At 40.5% G+C, this 17,386-nt stretch overlaps 1 protein-coding gene across 2 annotated transcripts; it reads left to right on the top strand.

Annotated features, from left to right (window-relative positions):
* Positions 1–3,682: 3,682 nt before the first annotated feature.
* fdps (farnesyl diphosphate synthase (farnesyl pyrophosphate synthetase, dimethylallyltranstransferase, geranyltranstransferase)) lies at positions 3,683–13,142 on the top strand. Of its 2 annotated transcripts, XM_088327411.1 has the most exons (10): positions 3,683–3,883; positions 4,295–4,447; positions 4,526–4,666; positions 6,359–6,439; positions 6,519–6,641; positions 7,944–8,032; positions 8,157–8,229; positions 10,867–10,944; positions 11,017–11,151; positions 12,639–13,142. In XM_088327411.1, exons 1-10 carry the CDS (start codon positions 3,881–3,883, stop codon positions 12,837–12,839), a joined length of 1,077 nt encoding a protein of 358 aa, XP_088183537.1. In that variant the 5' UTR covers positions 3,683–3,880; the 3' UTR covers positions 12,840–13,142. The 2 variants fall into 2 exon arrangements, with proteins under 2 accessions (XP_088183537.1, XP_088183536.1); XM_088327410.1 differs by lacking the exon at positions 3,683–3,883 and having other exon boundaries at positions 4,003–4,447.
* The last annotated feature ends 4,244 nt before the right edge of the window (positions 13,143–17,386 follow it).

Below are 17,386 nucleotides of genomic sequence, written 5' to 3'. Positions count from 1 at the left end.
CAGTTGCCGTGTCCGTGCATGTTTTGCGACCCCCCCTCAAACCATCTTACTGATTATTTCAGTCTTTAAATTGATTCCATTTGCATGTGTTGAGAAACCCCCTTGCCCCCCCCCTCTCCTACACACAAAACATAAAGGAAACGTTAAACGACAAATATGCATCTGATAAAGTGTTGCAAATAAAACATGCACATGCAGCACATTCGTTCGGTGTGAAATATTTCAGACTGCATATCTGATTTCGGCTTTCGCAGTTGGATCCTGTGAGATAAAGACGTGCTGTGTCTCTGAGAAATGAGTCTCATGCAAAAAAAAGTGTATATATGTATATTTGACACTACCGTATTAGCTCACACTGTCAAGAACCAGAACAAGATCGGGACCCAAACGCGTGACGTTCTCACGCAAGCCTTTTATTTTAGGGAAATGGGGAGTCATGCAGGTTAGGCAGCCGGTCTGGCGTGGAAAGACAGGAAGCCAGAGACCGACAAGATCGATTCCAATTGCCCGAGTTGATATCGCACAGATGGGGTCGATACCGGACAGGACGGGACAGACAGGATAGATAATGAATCAGGATATCGAAAATAAACAGGACAAACTAGACGGGAACGAAAACTGGAGAAAATAATAAATAGGACAAAAATAGGCAGAAACAAAACTGGAAACCGAAATTAAACAGGACAAGATAAACGGGAACAATACCGGACAGGAAATACCAACAGGAACAAGACCCAGTCGAGACCCACATCTTGCAGGGCAGAAGTTCGTTGACGGGCTGACAAAGGAAGCGTGAGAGCGCTGAGCTAAAATAGACGGAAAGCCAATCTGTCAACAAGCCGCAGCTGGCGCCACACGGGCGGGGCCATTTGGGCGCTATGGTAACCGTGGCACACATTATCTTTGGGCTGTGGGAGGGCACCAAAATGAAGATGATTACAAAGGTGCCTTTTGTCAACATACACAAAAAGCTGATTGATATTCAAAAATGCTAACGCACATGTACTGTATACACGCACATGCAGACCCTCTCCGCCAAGACGTTTCTACCTCCTTGCATTATATTAGCATTATGTCTTGCATTATTTATTTGAAAATAAATTGTATGTTAGTATGATACCTAGTTATTGGGTTGACAGTGTATATTACATTTGGTAAAGTAGCGTATCGTACACATCACTGTATGTGTACAAGACTTTGTAAAATTTATTAAAATGAATAATATAAGAATATTTAATCAGATATTTTGTTTGAAAATGTTAGCTTATTTCAATTTCTTTCCCCTAACTCTAAATAAAATGTAGTTTAATCACAAACAAAAAATCTTTTTCTCTTTTTTTTTTTTTTAGTATTTTTCTTGAAAAGTAAACAGTGAGATGAAGTGTTTGAGGAGTATGTTGGGAGTGACAAGATTGGATAGATTGAGAAATGACATTGTGAGAGACAGAACTGGAGTAGTAGTGGAACTGAGCAAGCGTGTGGATGAGAGAGTGCTCGGTTGGTTGGGACACATGGAGAGGATGGATGAAGAGCGAATTGTCACAATCACCCGGATCGGGAACACCTGTGTTCAGGATTTGGCGCCATCAGCCAGGACAGCTGATTGGCGCACCCTGTATATTTAAATCCCCAGCTTCCGGTAATAATTTGTTCGATTGTACTATGCGATCTGTTGCCATTTGCTCAGAAAGCCCGTACCTCCGACTCTTTGCCTGCCTCCTGTTGTTCTACCTGATCTCCGTTGCCGACCCGTTTCCGAATCAGCCTACGACCTGCCCTGCCCGCCTGACTCCTGATCTCTCTTCCGAACACAACGACGCCCTTCTTGTCCAGCCCCAACCAACAACACGACGACTACGCCTGTCCGCAACCATTCCCGCCAAGCCTTCACCCGCCTGTCAAGTCTCGACAATCCGTCAAACAACGGATCGAAGATTCACGTCTTGTCATTCCTTCCTTCCAATAAAAACCAAGAAACGAGTGCAAGTGATCTCAGTTTTCATTACATCCTGCCTGACACGAATGTTAAAGAGGATCTACAGAGCAGAAGTAAATGGAAGAAGACCAAGAGGAAAGCCGCGATTGACGTGAATGGATGGTGTTATGAGTGCTCTGCAGGAAAGATGTCTAACTATAGTGGAAGCTAGAGCGTTTGTTTGTTATAGGAATGAGTGGAGATGTGTTGTGAAAGGATAGTGGGATGTGTGGACGCGTTCTAAGAGATGGGCAGGGCACCTGGATGATGCGGCAGGGGTAAACCAGTGAAAGCTGCCGGGCCCTGCTGTTGAAGAGAAGAGTGTGTTGTGTCAGCCTGACCCGAGTGACATAGCCGCTTTCTTGTGTCCCGTTTCATCTGGAGGGACGAAAGCATGACCAACTTAGATGCCGAGGTGCCTAACTTGTTTGGGTGTTTGGGCAATTGGGTTGGCCATGGTCCCAAAAAATGTGTGTGTGTTTTTTTTCTACTTTTTCCTTTTTTCTTTTCTTTGTTTTTGTGTATGTGTTTATCTTGCTGTCGGTCACCCCTCTCGAGGTATATGGGTAGGTAGGTAGGTAGGTAGGTAGGTAGGTAGGTAGGTAGGTAGATGTATAGATAGATGTCTAGATAGATAGATGTCTAGATAGATAGATGTCTAGATAGATAGATAGATAGATAGATAGATAGATAGATAGATAGATAGAAACATCTAGTGTTTTGAGGTATGTGATTTTATGCTGTTACCCCTTTATTTTATTTGTGTGTCTGTGTATTTGGGGTTCCGTTATATTAGATGGGGAGTGGTGATTTTCGGTGTCTGACAAATATGTATAGACAAATACATTTTCATATGATTTGGTAAATAATTTACAACGATAATAATCTCATCTCTCATCTCATTAGCCGTACCACTTATCCTCATTAGGGTCGCGGGGGGCTGGAGCCCATCCCAGCCATCTCCGGGCAGTGGGCAGGGGACACCCTGAACTGGTTGCCAGCCAATCGCAGGGCACACACGGACAGACAATTCATTCGCTCATTCACACCTATGGACAATTTGGACCGACCAATTCACCTGAAATGCATGTTTTTGGAACGTGGGAGGAAACCGGAGTGCCCGGAGGAAACCCACGCAAGCACGGGGAGAACATACAAACTCCGCACAGGAAGTCTGGAGCTGGATTTGAACCCACGACAGGTTCCCATGACATGAACTGTGCCGCACAAGCGCTAACCACTGCGCCGCCGTGCTGAACGATAATATATATATATATATATATATATATATATATATATATATATATATATATATATATATATATATATATATATATATATATATATATATATATATATATATATATATATATATATATATATATATATATATATATATATATATATATATATATATATATATATATATATATAAAATATTTTAATACAACACAATTGAGTTTACATTTTTATTTTTGTTGTTTTTTACTATATAACTCATTTTCTCTCTCGTTTTTCCTGATCCAAAACGAAAAATAATAAAGCCTCTCCTATTGGTTTGTAGTTCTCACACTCCACTTGTAACCCCGCCTTTTTACGAATCTTATTGGCCAGCCTACGTAAAAGCTCATCCTGGTTCGATACAAGTAGCCTATGAAAGAGACCAGTGTCAAATCGAGCCTTCTTAAACCCCGCCCACAACCCTTCTTCGCAATGGGTGACGGGAACATTAGTTTTCCTTCTTCGCAATAAAACGGGTGTACTCCAGAACGCAAACTACAATCTTCCCATCCTGGTTTCATGAGACGTTCACGGTCCTTGGTTTGATTAGAAGCCAGAATTTCCGAAGGAGCGCAACTTCGCCACGTTTTATGATACAGTTTAGGAGACGAAGATAACCAAAGCATGGTATGTAAAAAGTGTATGTGATTATGAAAATGTATTTTTATTTTTATTAACATTGCACATCGGGAGTTTTTTTCACAAGCAGTTTAAAATAAACGATACGAGCTAACGTCAGCCAACGCTTCTTGTTTATGACAAGGGAGGCTTCTAGCTAATAATAGCGGTTTAGCTTAATCCTTACTCTTGTTGGTGGAACCATAACTAATTAACGCAAGATTTGCTCGCGTTAAAATAATAAATGGCGCAGTATCAGGTTTGGTCTTGATTGCATTAACGCTCGGAAAGGGCGCTTTTTTCGGGATGAGACACCTTTTCCGCCTTCCTGTTAATGTCCCGAAAATGGTTCAGATCATGCGGCCAGCAGCGATCTCGCTGAAAACTCATCACCGAGCGTCTCTGTTATCGTTCGCCCAGGGGGACAACATCTGCAACGGGTCGCAGAGCAAAAAGCTTCTGCTCTCGGACCCGGGACTCTTCGAAGCCCAATTCGAAGAGCTGGTGAAGGAGCTGACAGAGCAGGATGTCAAGGACCCTGTCCTGCTTGACGCCATGAATCGACTTAAAGAGGTGATTTGCATGTCAAGCTTGTCTTGTCGTGTCTCGTGATTTCGATAAAATATGTTTTTATGTTTGTTTGTGTGGCAGGTTTTGCGCTACAACGCCCCGGGAGGAAAAAGGAACCGAGGCCTCTCTGTGATTGGCTCTTTGCGGGAACTGGTCCCACCGGCAAAGCTCACGCAGGACGCCGTGCAGCGGGCCCTGGTGGTTGGATGGTGTATTGAATTGGTCAGTTTGCAATTTCTATGCATTGGGATTGAAATAAAATTATCCATCCATCCATTATCTGCACCGCTTATCCTCAGTAGGGTCGCGGGGGTGCTGGAGCCCATCCCAGCTATCTTCGGGCAGTGGCCAGGGGACACCCTGACCTGGTTGCCAGCCAGTCGCAGGTCACACAGGGACAGACAATTCACTTGATCATTCACACCTAGGGACAATTTAGACCGGCCAATTTACCTGAAATCCATGTTTTTGGAATGTGGTAGGAAACCGGATTGCCCGGAGGAAACCCACGCAAGCACGGGGAGAACATGCAAACTCCGCACAGGAGGTTCGATCTCATGACCTCAGAACTGTGCCGCACACGCCAGACATGGGGACTTGAGACTTAGTGACTTGGACTCGAGTCGACTCGAGTCGCTGTTTTTATGACTTGTGACTTGACTTGGACTTGGCAATCTAAGACTCGGGACTTGACTTGTGACTTGACTTGCCCAAGAAAAAAATACTTGGGACTTACTTGGGACTTGAAGGTGAAGACTTGAGACTTACTTGAGACTTGCACATGTGTGACTTGGTCCCATGTCTGGCACACGCGCTAACCTCTGCGCCGCTGTGCTGCCCATAATGCATAATTATAAAATAGAATAAATAATACAATTGCCTCCATTATCACTGATTATAACCAGTGTTGGGGACGTTACAGTTACTAGTTACTTCATTTAAAAAGTAATTCCTTTACCCCTAGATTACTGAAACCCAAAAGTAGCGTGTTACCCCTAAAGTGACTTTCTAGTCACAAAATACTGTATATACATTGAAGCCGATCCCACAAAACTGCTTAAAAATAGCCCAATATACAAAAGAATTAAAAGAAAACGTGCACACTAACCAATAAAATCTGAGAACCCTTGATACCAATTTTTTCTCTCTGTAACGAGTACTGTAATGAGTTATCAATTCAATTTTGGAACTCAACTGCCGTTACTACATGGTGCGTTACTCCGCTACTTATTAAAAGCAGATTATGAATGTCCCAAACAACCCTCAATCTAACAACTTCGTCAAGTAAGGGTGTGTGTGTTTATATTTCAAGCGCCGAGTATGAGGAGTTGAATTTCTCCTACTAAAATTCTCATATTGACGTCTTATTTCTAACTATAGAATAAAATCTGGTAATCAGGGGGTCAGTTTATATGCGCATATTTATATTAACCTACAAAATACAACCGAATACATTTACAGTGGGGCCGTCTCGAGCACAGAGTACGAGGTAGCTGAATTTCTCCCTACTGAGATTCTCCCTACTATATGCTCTTATGCTGTATTTACAACTATAGAATAAAATACAAGCATGAAGAATAAAAACCACGGGGACTCAAAGTGACCAAACTGCATAGTTTTACTTCTCATAATATAATTTATGATCCAAAAGTATGTAAATGATAGATTAAAAAAATGAGTTGGTGTGTCAATATCCAAATGAAAAGGGACCTATTCTCCCAAATTTCAAACCATAAGTTTTTCTTATGAAACATACATGAAATGTGGAATTAATTCTCATGGTTTTAATGTAAACAGTATGCACAATAGTGAGATTATTTTTCCCATCTAGGGTGATGTCCTCACAACTCAGTTAACATCTAATGTGTCACATTTCCTCAACACCTTGTTGCTATGTGGGTGTTTTTTGTGTAGCTTCAAGCTTTCTTTCTTGTAAGCGATGACATCATGGACGCATCGGTGACACGCAGAGGGCAGCCTTGCTGGTACAAGAAGGTAAGGCCTGTTGGGAAAAAAAGCTAATGTTTCTATGGAGATACTCTTCCATTATCTTCATGCATCTTCTTTTCTAAAGGACGGCATTGGCTTGGATGCCATCAACGATGCTTTTCTCTTGGAGGGCAGCATTTACAGACTGCTTCGTAGACACTGCAGGAACCAGCCTTACTATGTCCATCTACTGGAGCTGTTCAATGAGGTATTTTTAAGGTTTTTGGGGAGAATTCTAATCTAATCTAGTCAAGTCAAGTCATGTTTATTTGTATAGCCCTTAATCACAAAGAGTCTCAAAGAGCTGCACAGACCACAGATGATTGCTAACCACAGACTATTATTACACTATCCCCTGATCTAAAACCTACATGAGGGCAAGGAAAAACTCAAAAACCTCAACATGAGGAAAATGAATAAACCTTGAGAAGGGACCGCATGTGAGGTAATCCCCCCTCCAGGATGACTAAGCTGCAATGGATGTTGCAATAACAAAAATTAATAATAATAATACAATACAATGATAATAAATATTCTTAATCTGAATTGAAAAGTGCTCAAAATAATGAAAAAAGCAAAACGTGCAAAAAAGCCCTGAAGTAACCGTATGGAAAAGTGCTGAAAATAATAAAAAGTACTGAAACCTAAAAGCGATTAAAAGTATCAACTAAAAAAAACTACAACAACATATGCAAATAAATGGAAAAACGTACTGAGAAGAAAACTGAAAAGTATGGACATTACTGAAAAGTACTGAAGAAAATATAAAATACCTAAAAATACTGAGACATGTTAAAAGGTGGTGGAAATTACTGAAAAGTATGAAAATAAACAGATAAGTACTGAAAAGAGCACTTTAAAGTAATGAAAAGTATTAAAAAGTAGTAAAAAGTACAATAAAGTATGCAAAACTACTGACAATTGTTAAAAAGTACCAAAAATATAACTACAATTCTAAAAAGTACTGAAGAAAATATAAAAGGGACTTTAAAATACTGTAACATATTTCAAAGTCGTGAGAAGTACTGAAACATGTGAAAAAATACAGAAAATGACTGAATAGAGTACTTTAAAGTACTTATAGTATTAAAAATTAGTGGAACGTACAATGAAGTATGCAAAATGACTGGAAATTTATGAAACATTCCTGAAAACTGGGAAAAAAAATCCTGAAAAGTACTGAAAAAACCCATGTAAAAGTACTTTAAAGTACTGACTGAATCATACTACTTTCATTGTTTTTTGGGGCGGCAGTAGCTCAGGAGGTAGAGCGCTCGTCTTGGGATCAAGGGATCCCAGTTCGAATCCCGGCTCGTCCGTGTTACATGTCGAAGTGTCCTTGGGTAAGACACTGAACCCCTAATACCCCCAATAAGCAGGTTAGCGTCTTACATGGCTGCAATACAAGGCCGCTATTGGGAAATGTGAAGCACACTGTAAAGCGCTTTTGGAAGTCTTGACTTGTAAAGCGCTATAGAAATGCAGATCATTTCATTTCATGTTGTCGCAGACTTCGTTCCAAACAGAACTGGGCCAAGCTTTAGACCTCATGACCGCACCCCCTGGCCACATTGACCTCAACAGATTTACCATGGAAAGGCAAGTCAAATGAACCCCCTAGTGATTTCCAATGACTGTTTTGCTATATACTCCATTGATGTTTGATGCCAAATTTGTACTGCTCAAAATAGCGTACTTTAATATCTACTGTATTCTCTTTCAGGTACAAAGCTATAGTCAAATATAAGACAGCCTTTTATTCCTTCTACCTTCCTGTGGCAGCAGCGATGTACATGGTAAGCTAGGCCAGTTTTCCAACTTACATACAAGGGACACGTTTTCATTTAAAACATCTCAAAGCACACTTTTTGCCAAAAATGTTTTACATTTGATACCCGGCTTCATTTTCTTTTGTTTTTTTGGTTGCACATAATTATTATCTCATCTCATCTCATTAGCCGTACCGCTTATCCTCATTAGGGTCGCGGGGGGGCTGGAGCCCATCCCAGCCATCTTCGGGCAGTGGGCAGGGGACACCCTGAACTGGTTGCCAGCCAATCGCAGGGCACACGGGGACAGACAACTCATTCGCTCATTCACACCTAGGGACAATCTGGACCGGCCAATTCACCTGAAATGCATGTTTTTGGAATGTGGGAGGAAACCGGAGTGCCCGGAGGAAACCCACGCAAGCACGGGGAGAACATACAAACTCCGCACAGAAAGTCTGGAGCTGGATTTGAACCCACGACAGGTTCCCATGACATGAACTGTGCCGCACAGGCGCTAACCACTGCGCCGCCGTGCTGCCCTACATAATTATTATGTTTCCCAAATTGACAATATATGGTTTTTCTTATCATCTATGACAGGGGTGTCAATCTCATTTTAACTCGGGGGCCACACGATAGAACATTCTGTCGGGGGCCGGACTAGTAGATTAAAGAGAAAGAAAAAGGGAGATAAAGAAATAAGAGAAAGAGGGAGGGAAAAAGAGAGACGGGACAAAGAAAGAAAAAAGAGAGTGTGAGAAACAAAAGATAAAAAGGCGTGAGAGAGGGGGGAAAGAAAGGGGGAGGAAGAAAGAAATCCAAAGAGAAATCAAAGGAGAGAAAAGAAAGCGTGAAGGGTATGAAGAGAGAAAGAAAAAAGAGAAAAGGAAAAAAGGAAGTTAGAGCAAAAGAGGTTAAAAGACACACAGAGAGAAAGAGACAAAGAGCAACAAAGGAAGAGAAAAAGAGACAGAGAGTGAAAGAGACAGTGGGAGAAAAGGGGTGGAAAAGAAAGAGAGAGCGAAAAGTAAATACAAGTACAGTTTCTTTGTGAGAGGCACCTGGCTTTGGCAACATCAAGTTGACATATTTCAACCTGCAGCTTGTTTTTCTCTTGCGCTTCCCTGAGTGTTGTCTCGCGGGCCGGATTCAATCCCTTAGCGGGCCTGATCTGGCCCGCGGTCCGCCTGATTGACACATGTAATCTATGGTCACTGTGGCCCAGGATGTAACACAGGCTATTTATTTGAGGTTATAATTTTGCTGTAATTTGGGATTGTTTTTCAACTTGTTGGCTCGTTTTTCCAGTTAAAGTCGTGTTTATTTGTATAGCCCATAATCCCAATAAATCTCAAAGGGCTTCACAGACCACAGATTATTATTACACCCATTTTGGGGTTTTTGAGTTTTTCCCTTGCCCTCGTGTTGGTTTCAGATCAGGGGATGGTGTAATAATAGTCTGTGCAATAACCTGTGCAGCCCTTTGAGACTCTTTGTGATTAAGGGCTAGACAAATAAAACTGATTTGACTTGACTTGACACCATCCCCTGATCTAAAACCTACATGAGGGCTAGGAAAGTTTAGGTGTAGCATGCACCTGTCCTCTTGGCCGCGACCTATAAGGGAGATGACGCTTCATAGGACATCCATTATCTGTACCGCTTATCCTCAGTAGGCTCGTGGGGGTGCTGGAGCCCATCCCAGCCATCTTCGGGCAGTGGGTAAGGGACACCCTGAACTGGTTGCCAGCCAGTCGCAGGGCACACAGAGACAGACAACTCACTCACTCAGTCACACCTAGGGACAATTTGGACCAGCCAATCAACCTGACATGCATGTTTTTGGAATGTGGGGGGGGGGTAAACAGCAGTGCCCGGAGGAAACCCACGCAAGCACGGGGAGAACATGCAAACTCCACACAGGAAGGTTCGAACTGTGCTAACCACTCAGCCGCCGTGCTGCACTTCATAGGACAATGCCGTACAAACTAACGTCAGATTCCGTTAATAACTTAGGAAGAAGACATGCAGTGGCAAAGCAAAGTCACCAGAGGGCAGTGTCTGCGTCATTTTTGTTTTCAAGCATTTTCAAAAATTTCATTCACTTGTATGAATGCCATAGTAAATTACACGTATCGGAAAAAATATATAAAAACACAGATCACATATTGATCAAAGCAGATGTTCTTACTTTTTTCTAGTTTTGCTATTTTTTTATCAGATTTTTCTATAAAAATAGCAAAGATAATACTAAAATTGAGCCAAAATTATCTGCCAGTGGAAAGACCCTAAATATTTCTACAATTTCCATTTTCTTTTCTGTTATTTAGCAAAACACTTAAATGATTAATATTTATGTGCAAGATTTTCCATTTTATTTCTTTTATTTTATCATTTTTTGCAGCCCTATCTTAAACAGCTTCGTCATACAAGTTATTAAATATATTTCTTTGATTAGTATATAAAAAGAAAAAAATAGTAATCTGTTGCCACCTACCGAGCTGGATAAATGTGAGTCATTCTGCTAATCACTGGGCAGTTTCCTGCTGCATACTAAACAAGCTCTCACGGCATAATAGTATGCCCAAGCACACTGGTTGAAAAAGACTAAGCTCTGCAGTAGTTTAATCTAAACTTGTTTTTTCCCAAACTTCCTTCTAGGCTGGTATCAACGATGAAGAGGAGCATCAAAATGCCAAACACATCTTACTTGAGATGGGGGAATTCTTCCAAATACAGGTGAGCTTACTTGGGATGGGGGTTTCTTTGCTTGTTTAACTGACAAACTAGAGTATAATACACCTGTTGCAGGACGACTACCTGGACTGCTACGGGGACCCCGCCGTGACAGGAAAAATTGGCACGGATATCCAAGACAACAAGTGCAGTTGGCTTGTTGTCACAGCAATGGAGGTCCTGACCCCTGAGCAGAGAGTAGAGTTAGAGGTGGGTTCGAATGCATCAGGGGAGTCAAAGTCATTTTAGCTGGGGGCCACATGCCAGAAAAGAAATATCTCACGTGGGCGTACGTAGTACGTTAAAGAAACGAGAGAGAGAGAGAGAAAATAGAGACAGAAAAGAGCGAGAGAGAGAGAGAGAGAGAGACAGCAAAGGGAGAACGGGAGAAAAATGGAGAGCTAAAGAGAGGAAAAGGAAGGAAACGGAAAAAGAAAGTCAAGTCATGTTTATTTGTGTAGCCCAATGAGTCTCAGAAAGAGAGAGAGAAAGAAAGTAAGAAAGAGAGAGAGAAAAATAGTTAACACAAAAGAGAGGGAATGAAAGTGGGAAAAATGAAGAGAGAGAAAGGAAAAAGTAGAGAAACAGGAAAAAAAGGAATTGAACGAGAGAGGGGGTAAAAAAGTGAATAAAAGTGAAAAAGAGAATTAGAGATCGAGTAAGAGAGAGGAGAGAGACAGAAAAGAGAGGAGAGAGAGACAGAAAAGAGAGAAAGAGAGACTGAAAAGAGAGAACGGGAAAAACAAGGAGAGTGAAAGAGAGGAAAAGGAAAGAAAGAAACAGAAAAAGAACGTCAAGTCATGTTTATTTGTATAGCCCTTTAATCACAATGAGTCTCAGAAAGAGAGAAGGGATGTAAAAAAGAGAGAGAGATCAAAATAATGACAGAAGAGAGAGAGAAAAATAGTTAACACGAGAGAGAGGGAAAGAAAGGGTGAGAAACTCTAACATTTTGAAAAAAGCAACCCCAGAGCATGATGCTACCATCACTCTGTTTGACAGTAGGGATGGTGTTTTCAGGGTGATTTGCAATGTTACACTTACGCCAAATTTAACACTTTGCATTCAGCCCAAAAAGTTAAATTTTGTTGTCATCTGACTAGAGCACCTTGTGTCTCCCTTGTGACTTCTTGCAAATGCTAAACGGGCCTTGTTATTGTATTCTTTCAGAAAAAGCTTTTTTATTACCATTCTTCCATAAAAAGCAGAATTATGCAGAGTATGACAAATAGTTGTCCTATGCTCAAATTGGCTCAACTCAGTTGTGTATGCCTGCAGCTTATCCGATGTAATAATGTGCCTCTTGGTTGCTTCTGTGATTACTTTTCTACCTTGTTTGGGCTGAAAGTTTAGAGGCACGGTCAGTTCTTTGGTAAGTTTGCAGTGGTTTTATGTTTTTTTAATTTGATATTATTGCTCGCAAAGTGCTCTGGGAGATGTGTAGGTGTTGTAAAATCTTGTATTATGTTCCTGTCTTGAACATTTCCACAACATTATCCCAGACCTATCTGGTGTGTTCTCTGCTCGTACTTAACAGGTAATGTATGTGCAATTGAAATGAGGATGAGAGGTTCATATTTCAAAATTAGATTTAAAGAATAGATAAAAGCTAGGCCCAGGAAAAAAAAACCTTTTTTGACCAAAGCTGTCTAAAACTACTCTGGCCTCGCTAAAAGTCATCTGCATTCTCCCTCTAGGCTTGTTACGGGCGCCATGACGATGCCAGCGTAAAATCGGTGAAGGCCCTGTACAACACTCTACAGATGCCGAGCCTCTACCACAAATACGAAGAAGAGAGCTACCAGCGCTTGCAGAAGCTCATCGCTTGTCACGCCCAGAACCTCCCTCATTCCGTGTTCCTCAACTTTGCCAAGAAGATCTACAAGAGGAACAAATGAGGAGGAACATACGGAAGGACTTCAGATAACTAAAGTGGGGAAATTCGAAACCATTGAGCGAGTGGTTTAAACACTTCCTCGTTTAAGCTTATTATCTATTTATTGCTGCATCCTGGATAGTTCAGGCGCTGTTGGGATTTATAGATGTATTTTTCGATACTATGTATGATGGAGCTTCATGGTCAGGCAAGGCTAATTTATTAATTCTATATTTTTTCATATCAACTGTTTGAAAATGGGTTGCCTTGGACCGGTTGTTTATTGCTTCTTATGAATAAATGGCCCTGATATATTTTTATGGTCTTTGCCCTGATGTCTTGTGATTTTTAGATGCATTGGTTCTCAAATTGAAGTACCGTATTCATACTCTAGGGGGATAGTGCGTTCCCGGGAATTAGGGAGATTTAAACTTACTTATAAATTAGAATACAAAATAAATCAATTTAAGCGTATTTGTTATTCATTTTGATTCATCATAAAATTGTGTAATTATTTCTGGAAAATATAAGTGGAGAGTTTGAGCTGAATTACATTAAAACTGGTAATATTTAACAATGAATTACTTTGTTTATCTAGATATTTACTGACCTGAGGAGGTCATCTAAAATTAATAGAAATTTTGTATGTACATTGAATATTTATTTTTATTTTTTCATACGTTAGATTTTTTCTACTGATTTAACAATAGTATGTTTAGCCAAATTAAGTAAAAATGCTGATGATTTTATGAGTTGCACTTATGATTTTTCTGATTCAAAAAATATATAAACATAAGGATAAATGTATCTGCCAACCAAACTGCAACAATTTATTTGGAAATATCATTGTTCTACCTTTTTCTTCTCAATACTCCATTTGGGCTATTTAAAGTACTGAATTTGTATTTCAAATTATTTTTGTCCAATTATAGCATTTCCAAATGATCTAAAACTTCCAAATACATGTACATAATTCAAAATATTAGATCCAATATATATGTATATAATCAGTGGTGGGCTGTGCATTTCACACGTAGGCCTTCACTGCTGTCTGTATGGGAGATGTGTCGTTCGAAAACGAACTGGCTGTATGAGCCAGTTTTCCCCGCCGCTCACCTGGTTCTCTGTGTTCAATGGAGCTGGGTGCCACCGTCACAATGTGCATTGCTTAGGAAGCTGTATTGTCACTATAGGCTCGGTCCAAGCCTGGGATTCAGATCTTAACTTTAGGCTGAAAGTGGCGGACAAAACCTTTTCCCGCTTGCAAAAGACTTGCTCCCCATTGTGGGTTGACAAAAACACTAAAAATTAACTCAACAAATGCCTCGTTGTGCAGCTTGTTCTCAAATTTAACGGCTGTCTGCGTGATCGCTTTGTTGTCTAGGTGGCGGTTATCCAATCATAATTTGTTGAATCGTTGATGTTTCCTTACAAATTCCAGAAGCCCGATTTCCACATACTCTAAATCTGATTGGCGGATTTAACAGCTTTTCAAACACTTATTGATTTTTTGGGTGAAAGCCTGCGGGTAGATTTCTAATGGCGGAAATTTGATCGTTAAGCCTTCAGCTAGTACAAAATGCTGCAGCGAGGCTTATAACTAAGACAAGAAAGTTTGACCACAATACCCCGATTTTAGCTAACCTGCATTGGCTCCCTGTTAGCTTAAGATGTGATTTTAAGGTTCTGTTGGTACTATACAAAATCATGGGTGGACTTGCTCCCTCATATCTTTCAGATTTAATTTCCCCCTATGTTCCGCTCTGGAGACTTTGCTCTGAAAATGCTGGTCTACTATTGATCCCAAGAGCCAAGAAGAGAACCGCAAGTTCGAGAGCGTTCTTTTTTCGGGCCCTAAGGTTGTGGAATGCTGTGCGCTCTGAGATTTGATCTGCAACCTCAGTGGAACTGTTTAAATCTAGGCTTAAAAACACTTCCATTCAATAGCATATGAATAACCTAGATTTTATGTTAACAATATAAGGGGATGGTGTCATAATAGTCTGTAGTTTGGAATAGTATTTGATCTGTGCACCCCTTTGAGACTCTTTGTGATTAAGGGCTGTACAAATAAACATGACTTGACGTGACTTAAATATGAAAGCCCACATCTGGTAGCAGCGCAACCAAAGGAAGAAGCACATAAGGGAAATTATTTCATATTTCATAATTATTCATGGGGAAAAGGCAAGTAACAGCACATGATTAAGATATATTTTAGGCCATCAGAGAAGGCCTTGGAGGCCCTGACGGCCCACCACTAGTGTACACATGCCCAACCCAAAACACCACACTGGTGATGGTTACTTTGCTAAACAAATATTCTTCCTGATGGTTCATCACAAAAAGTAAAAGGTTGAACACTAATGTTTTAATGCCTCGAAAAAGAACAAAGTCGATCTTATTTGGATTTAGGTATAATCCACACTTAGACATTAGAACTCAGAACCCCTCCCATGATGGGCAAATTTGGGTACCTTCAAATGAGCCTACCCCTTAAATTGTAAAAAATCATACCTGTCAACCTGTACGTTTTTGCTGTACAAAGTACGTTTATTATGCATTTTAAGATGTGTACGACGTACAAGAAAATCTGTATGGAAAAACGCAAATATGTGAATAATGGGTACCATCCGGTATACACCGACTTTCACCAAACGGCAAATCAATCAAGTCAAACGAGTTCGCCGCGGTAGCCTATAGCTCGGTATCGTTTTTTTTCGTTGCAAACGAAGCGTGTGGTTTGAGGCTACTGTGTGCATGCATCTCCCGCCTCAGATTTCATGTGGGAGTTGTGTAGTGAAAGGAAGTCCGTCTCTTTTTAGAGAACCGGCTTTTTTGGCTCAACTCATTCAAGAGAACCGGCTCTCAAACGGCTCACTTGCTTTGATGCATTATATTACGAATCATTATTGTTGAATAAGAAGTTAAGAAAAAGGGAAGTATAAAAGGAGAACATGAAAAAAGACAGGTTTGTGGTTATCCCTTTAATCAGTATATTACCAACAATAATTTAATGCAGAAAATGAGTTAATAATTTGAATAAAAAAATTCTACTTACCGTATTTTCCGCACTATAGGGCGCACCGGGTTATAGGGCGCACCCCCAAAAAATAGTTTTTGGTCCTATTTCTTCCATACATAAGGCGCACCGGATTATAAGGCGCTACAATGGGAACGTCGACAAAACAGTCAGATAGTTCAGTCAAACTTATTACCCCCTTGACATTCCGAAAGCTTCCAAAGAAGCAAATACGTGTCGTAGACACGTGCGGATGCGGTGTCCGTATGATGTCACTCAAATGCATCGTTCCAAATATCATTCGGAAGGTTAAAGTCTCGGGATTCAAGAAATGCCAACCATTCCTTAGTTTCTATTTTCTTTTTCGCTCGCAACTTTACTGTGCATATGACAATAAACATTTGGAATTGAGTTTAATTTAAAAAAAGACTCATCACAGAAACATCAAGATCACTCTGAAACAAGATACTGGGAAAATATATAGCCGGAGTAGCTTACCGAAGTCGTTGCGTTCAATAATAATGTGCAACCATGGTCCTCTTATATCCGTGAGTGTAGTAAATCCAGGAGAGTAAAATATTTGCAAATACAGTACAGAATAGTAAAATACTGTTTACTCTATGCCGTAGTTCTACCCAACATGCTATTCACGTTCATCTTTTTCGGCCAATTGCAGGCTTTGTTTTGTCCCTTTAGCCTGTGCAAGCCTGTAAATGATAAAAAGGATCCGCCCCCTTTACCTCCGAATAACTTTAGCCAATAGTGATCGATTCAACTGATGATTGACACATCTTTTTCGGCCAATTGCAGGGTTTGTTTTGCCCCTTTAGCCTATTCAAGCCTGTAAATGTTAAAAAGGATCCGCCCCTTTTACCTCCGAATAACTTTAGCCAATAGTGATCGATTCAAATGATGATTGACACATTGGTTAGCCAATGAAAAGCCGGTATATAAATCCCAGTATACACCGCGGACTACTTCGCGTTCTGGGGAAAATCTAGTCGGCGGCTGCTTGCCTTTGTTGCGTGACCTTGCAACCTAATATTGATCCATAAATAAGGCGCACTGTATTACAAGGCGCATGGTCAGCTTTTGAAAAAAAATAAGACTTTTAGGTGCGCCTTATAGTGCAGAAAATACGGTAATTATATTTGCATGTATTTTTTCCTTCTACAGTGAACGTCCAAGCTACTTCATTTTTGGACTTTTTTTTATAATAAACCTCATTCATATTGAGCAACTCAGTATCTCACAACAAAATGTTAATCAATAATATATATGATGTAACGAAACACATGCACAATATAACATGTTAAACTACATAAATAAACACGTTTGAAAAAAAATATGGTGTAAGATTATTTTGTATTTTGTAAGGGAAAATACAACATTTTGTAAGGGCATGGAGCCGTGGAGCTTGACAGGTATGTGACTGAGATATTATGACAAGGCGAGTGAGGGGTGCGTTCAGGGTCTCTGCCCTTGTGGGAGTCACGTGACACACGAGGAAAGGGGGTGAGCAATACCAACCACGTGACCAATTGTTC

This window comes from Urocampus carinirostris, chromosome 2 (assembly GCF_059441175.1).
Source record: "Urocampus carinirostris isolate Australia breed hairy pipefish chromosome 2, RoL_Ucar_1.0, whole genome shotgun sequence".
NCBI lineage: Eukaryota > Metazoa > Chordata > Actinopteri > Syngnathiformes > Syngnathidae > Urocampus > Urocampus carinirostris.
This window is presented reverse-complemented; position numbering and strand designations above follow the sequence as displayed.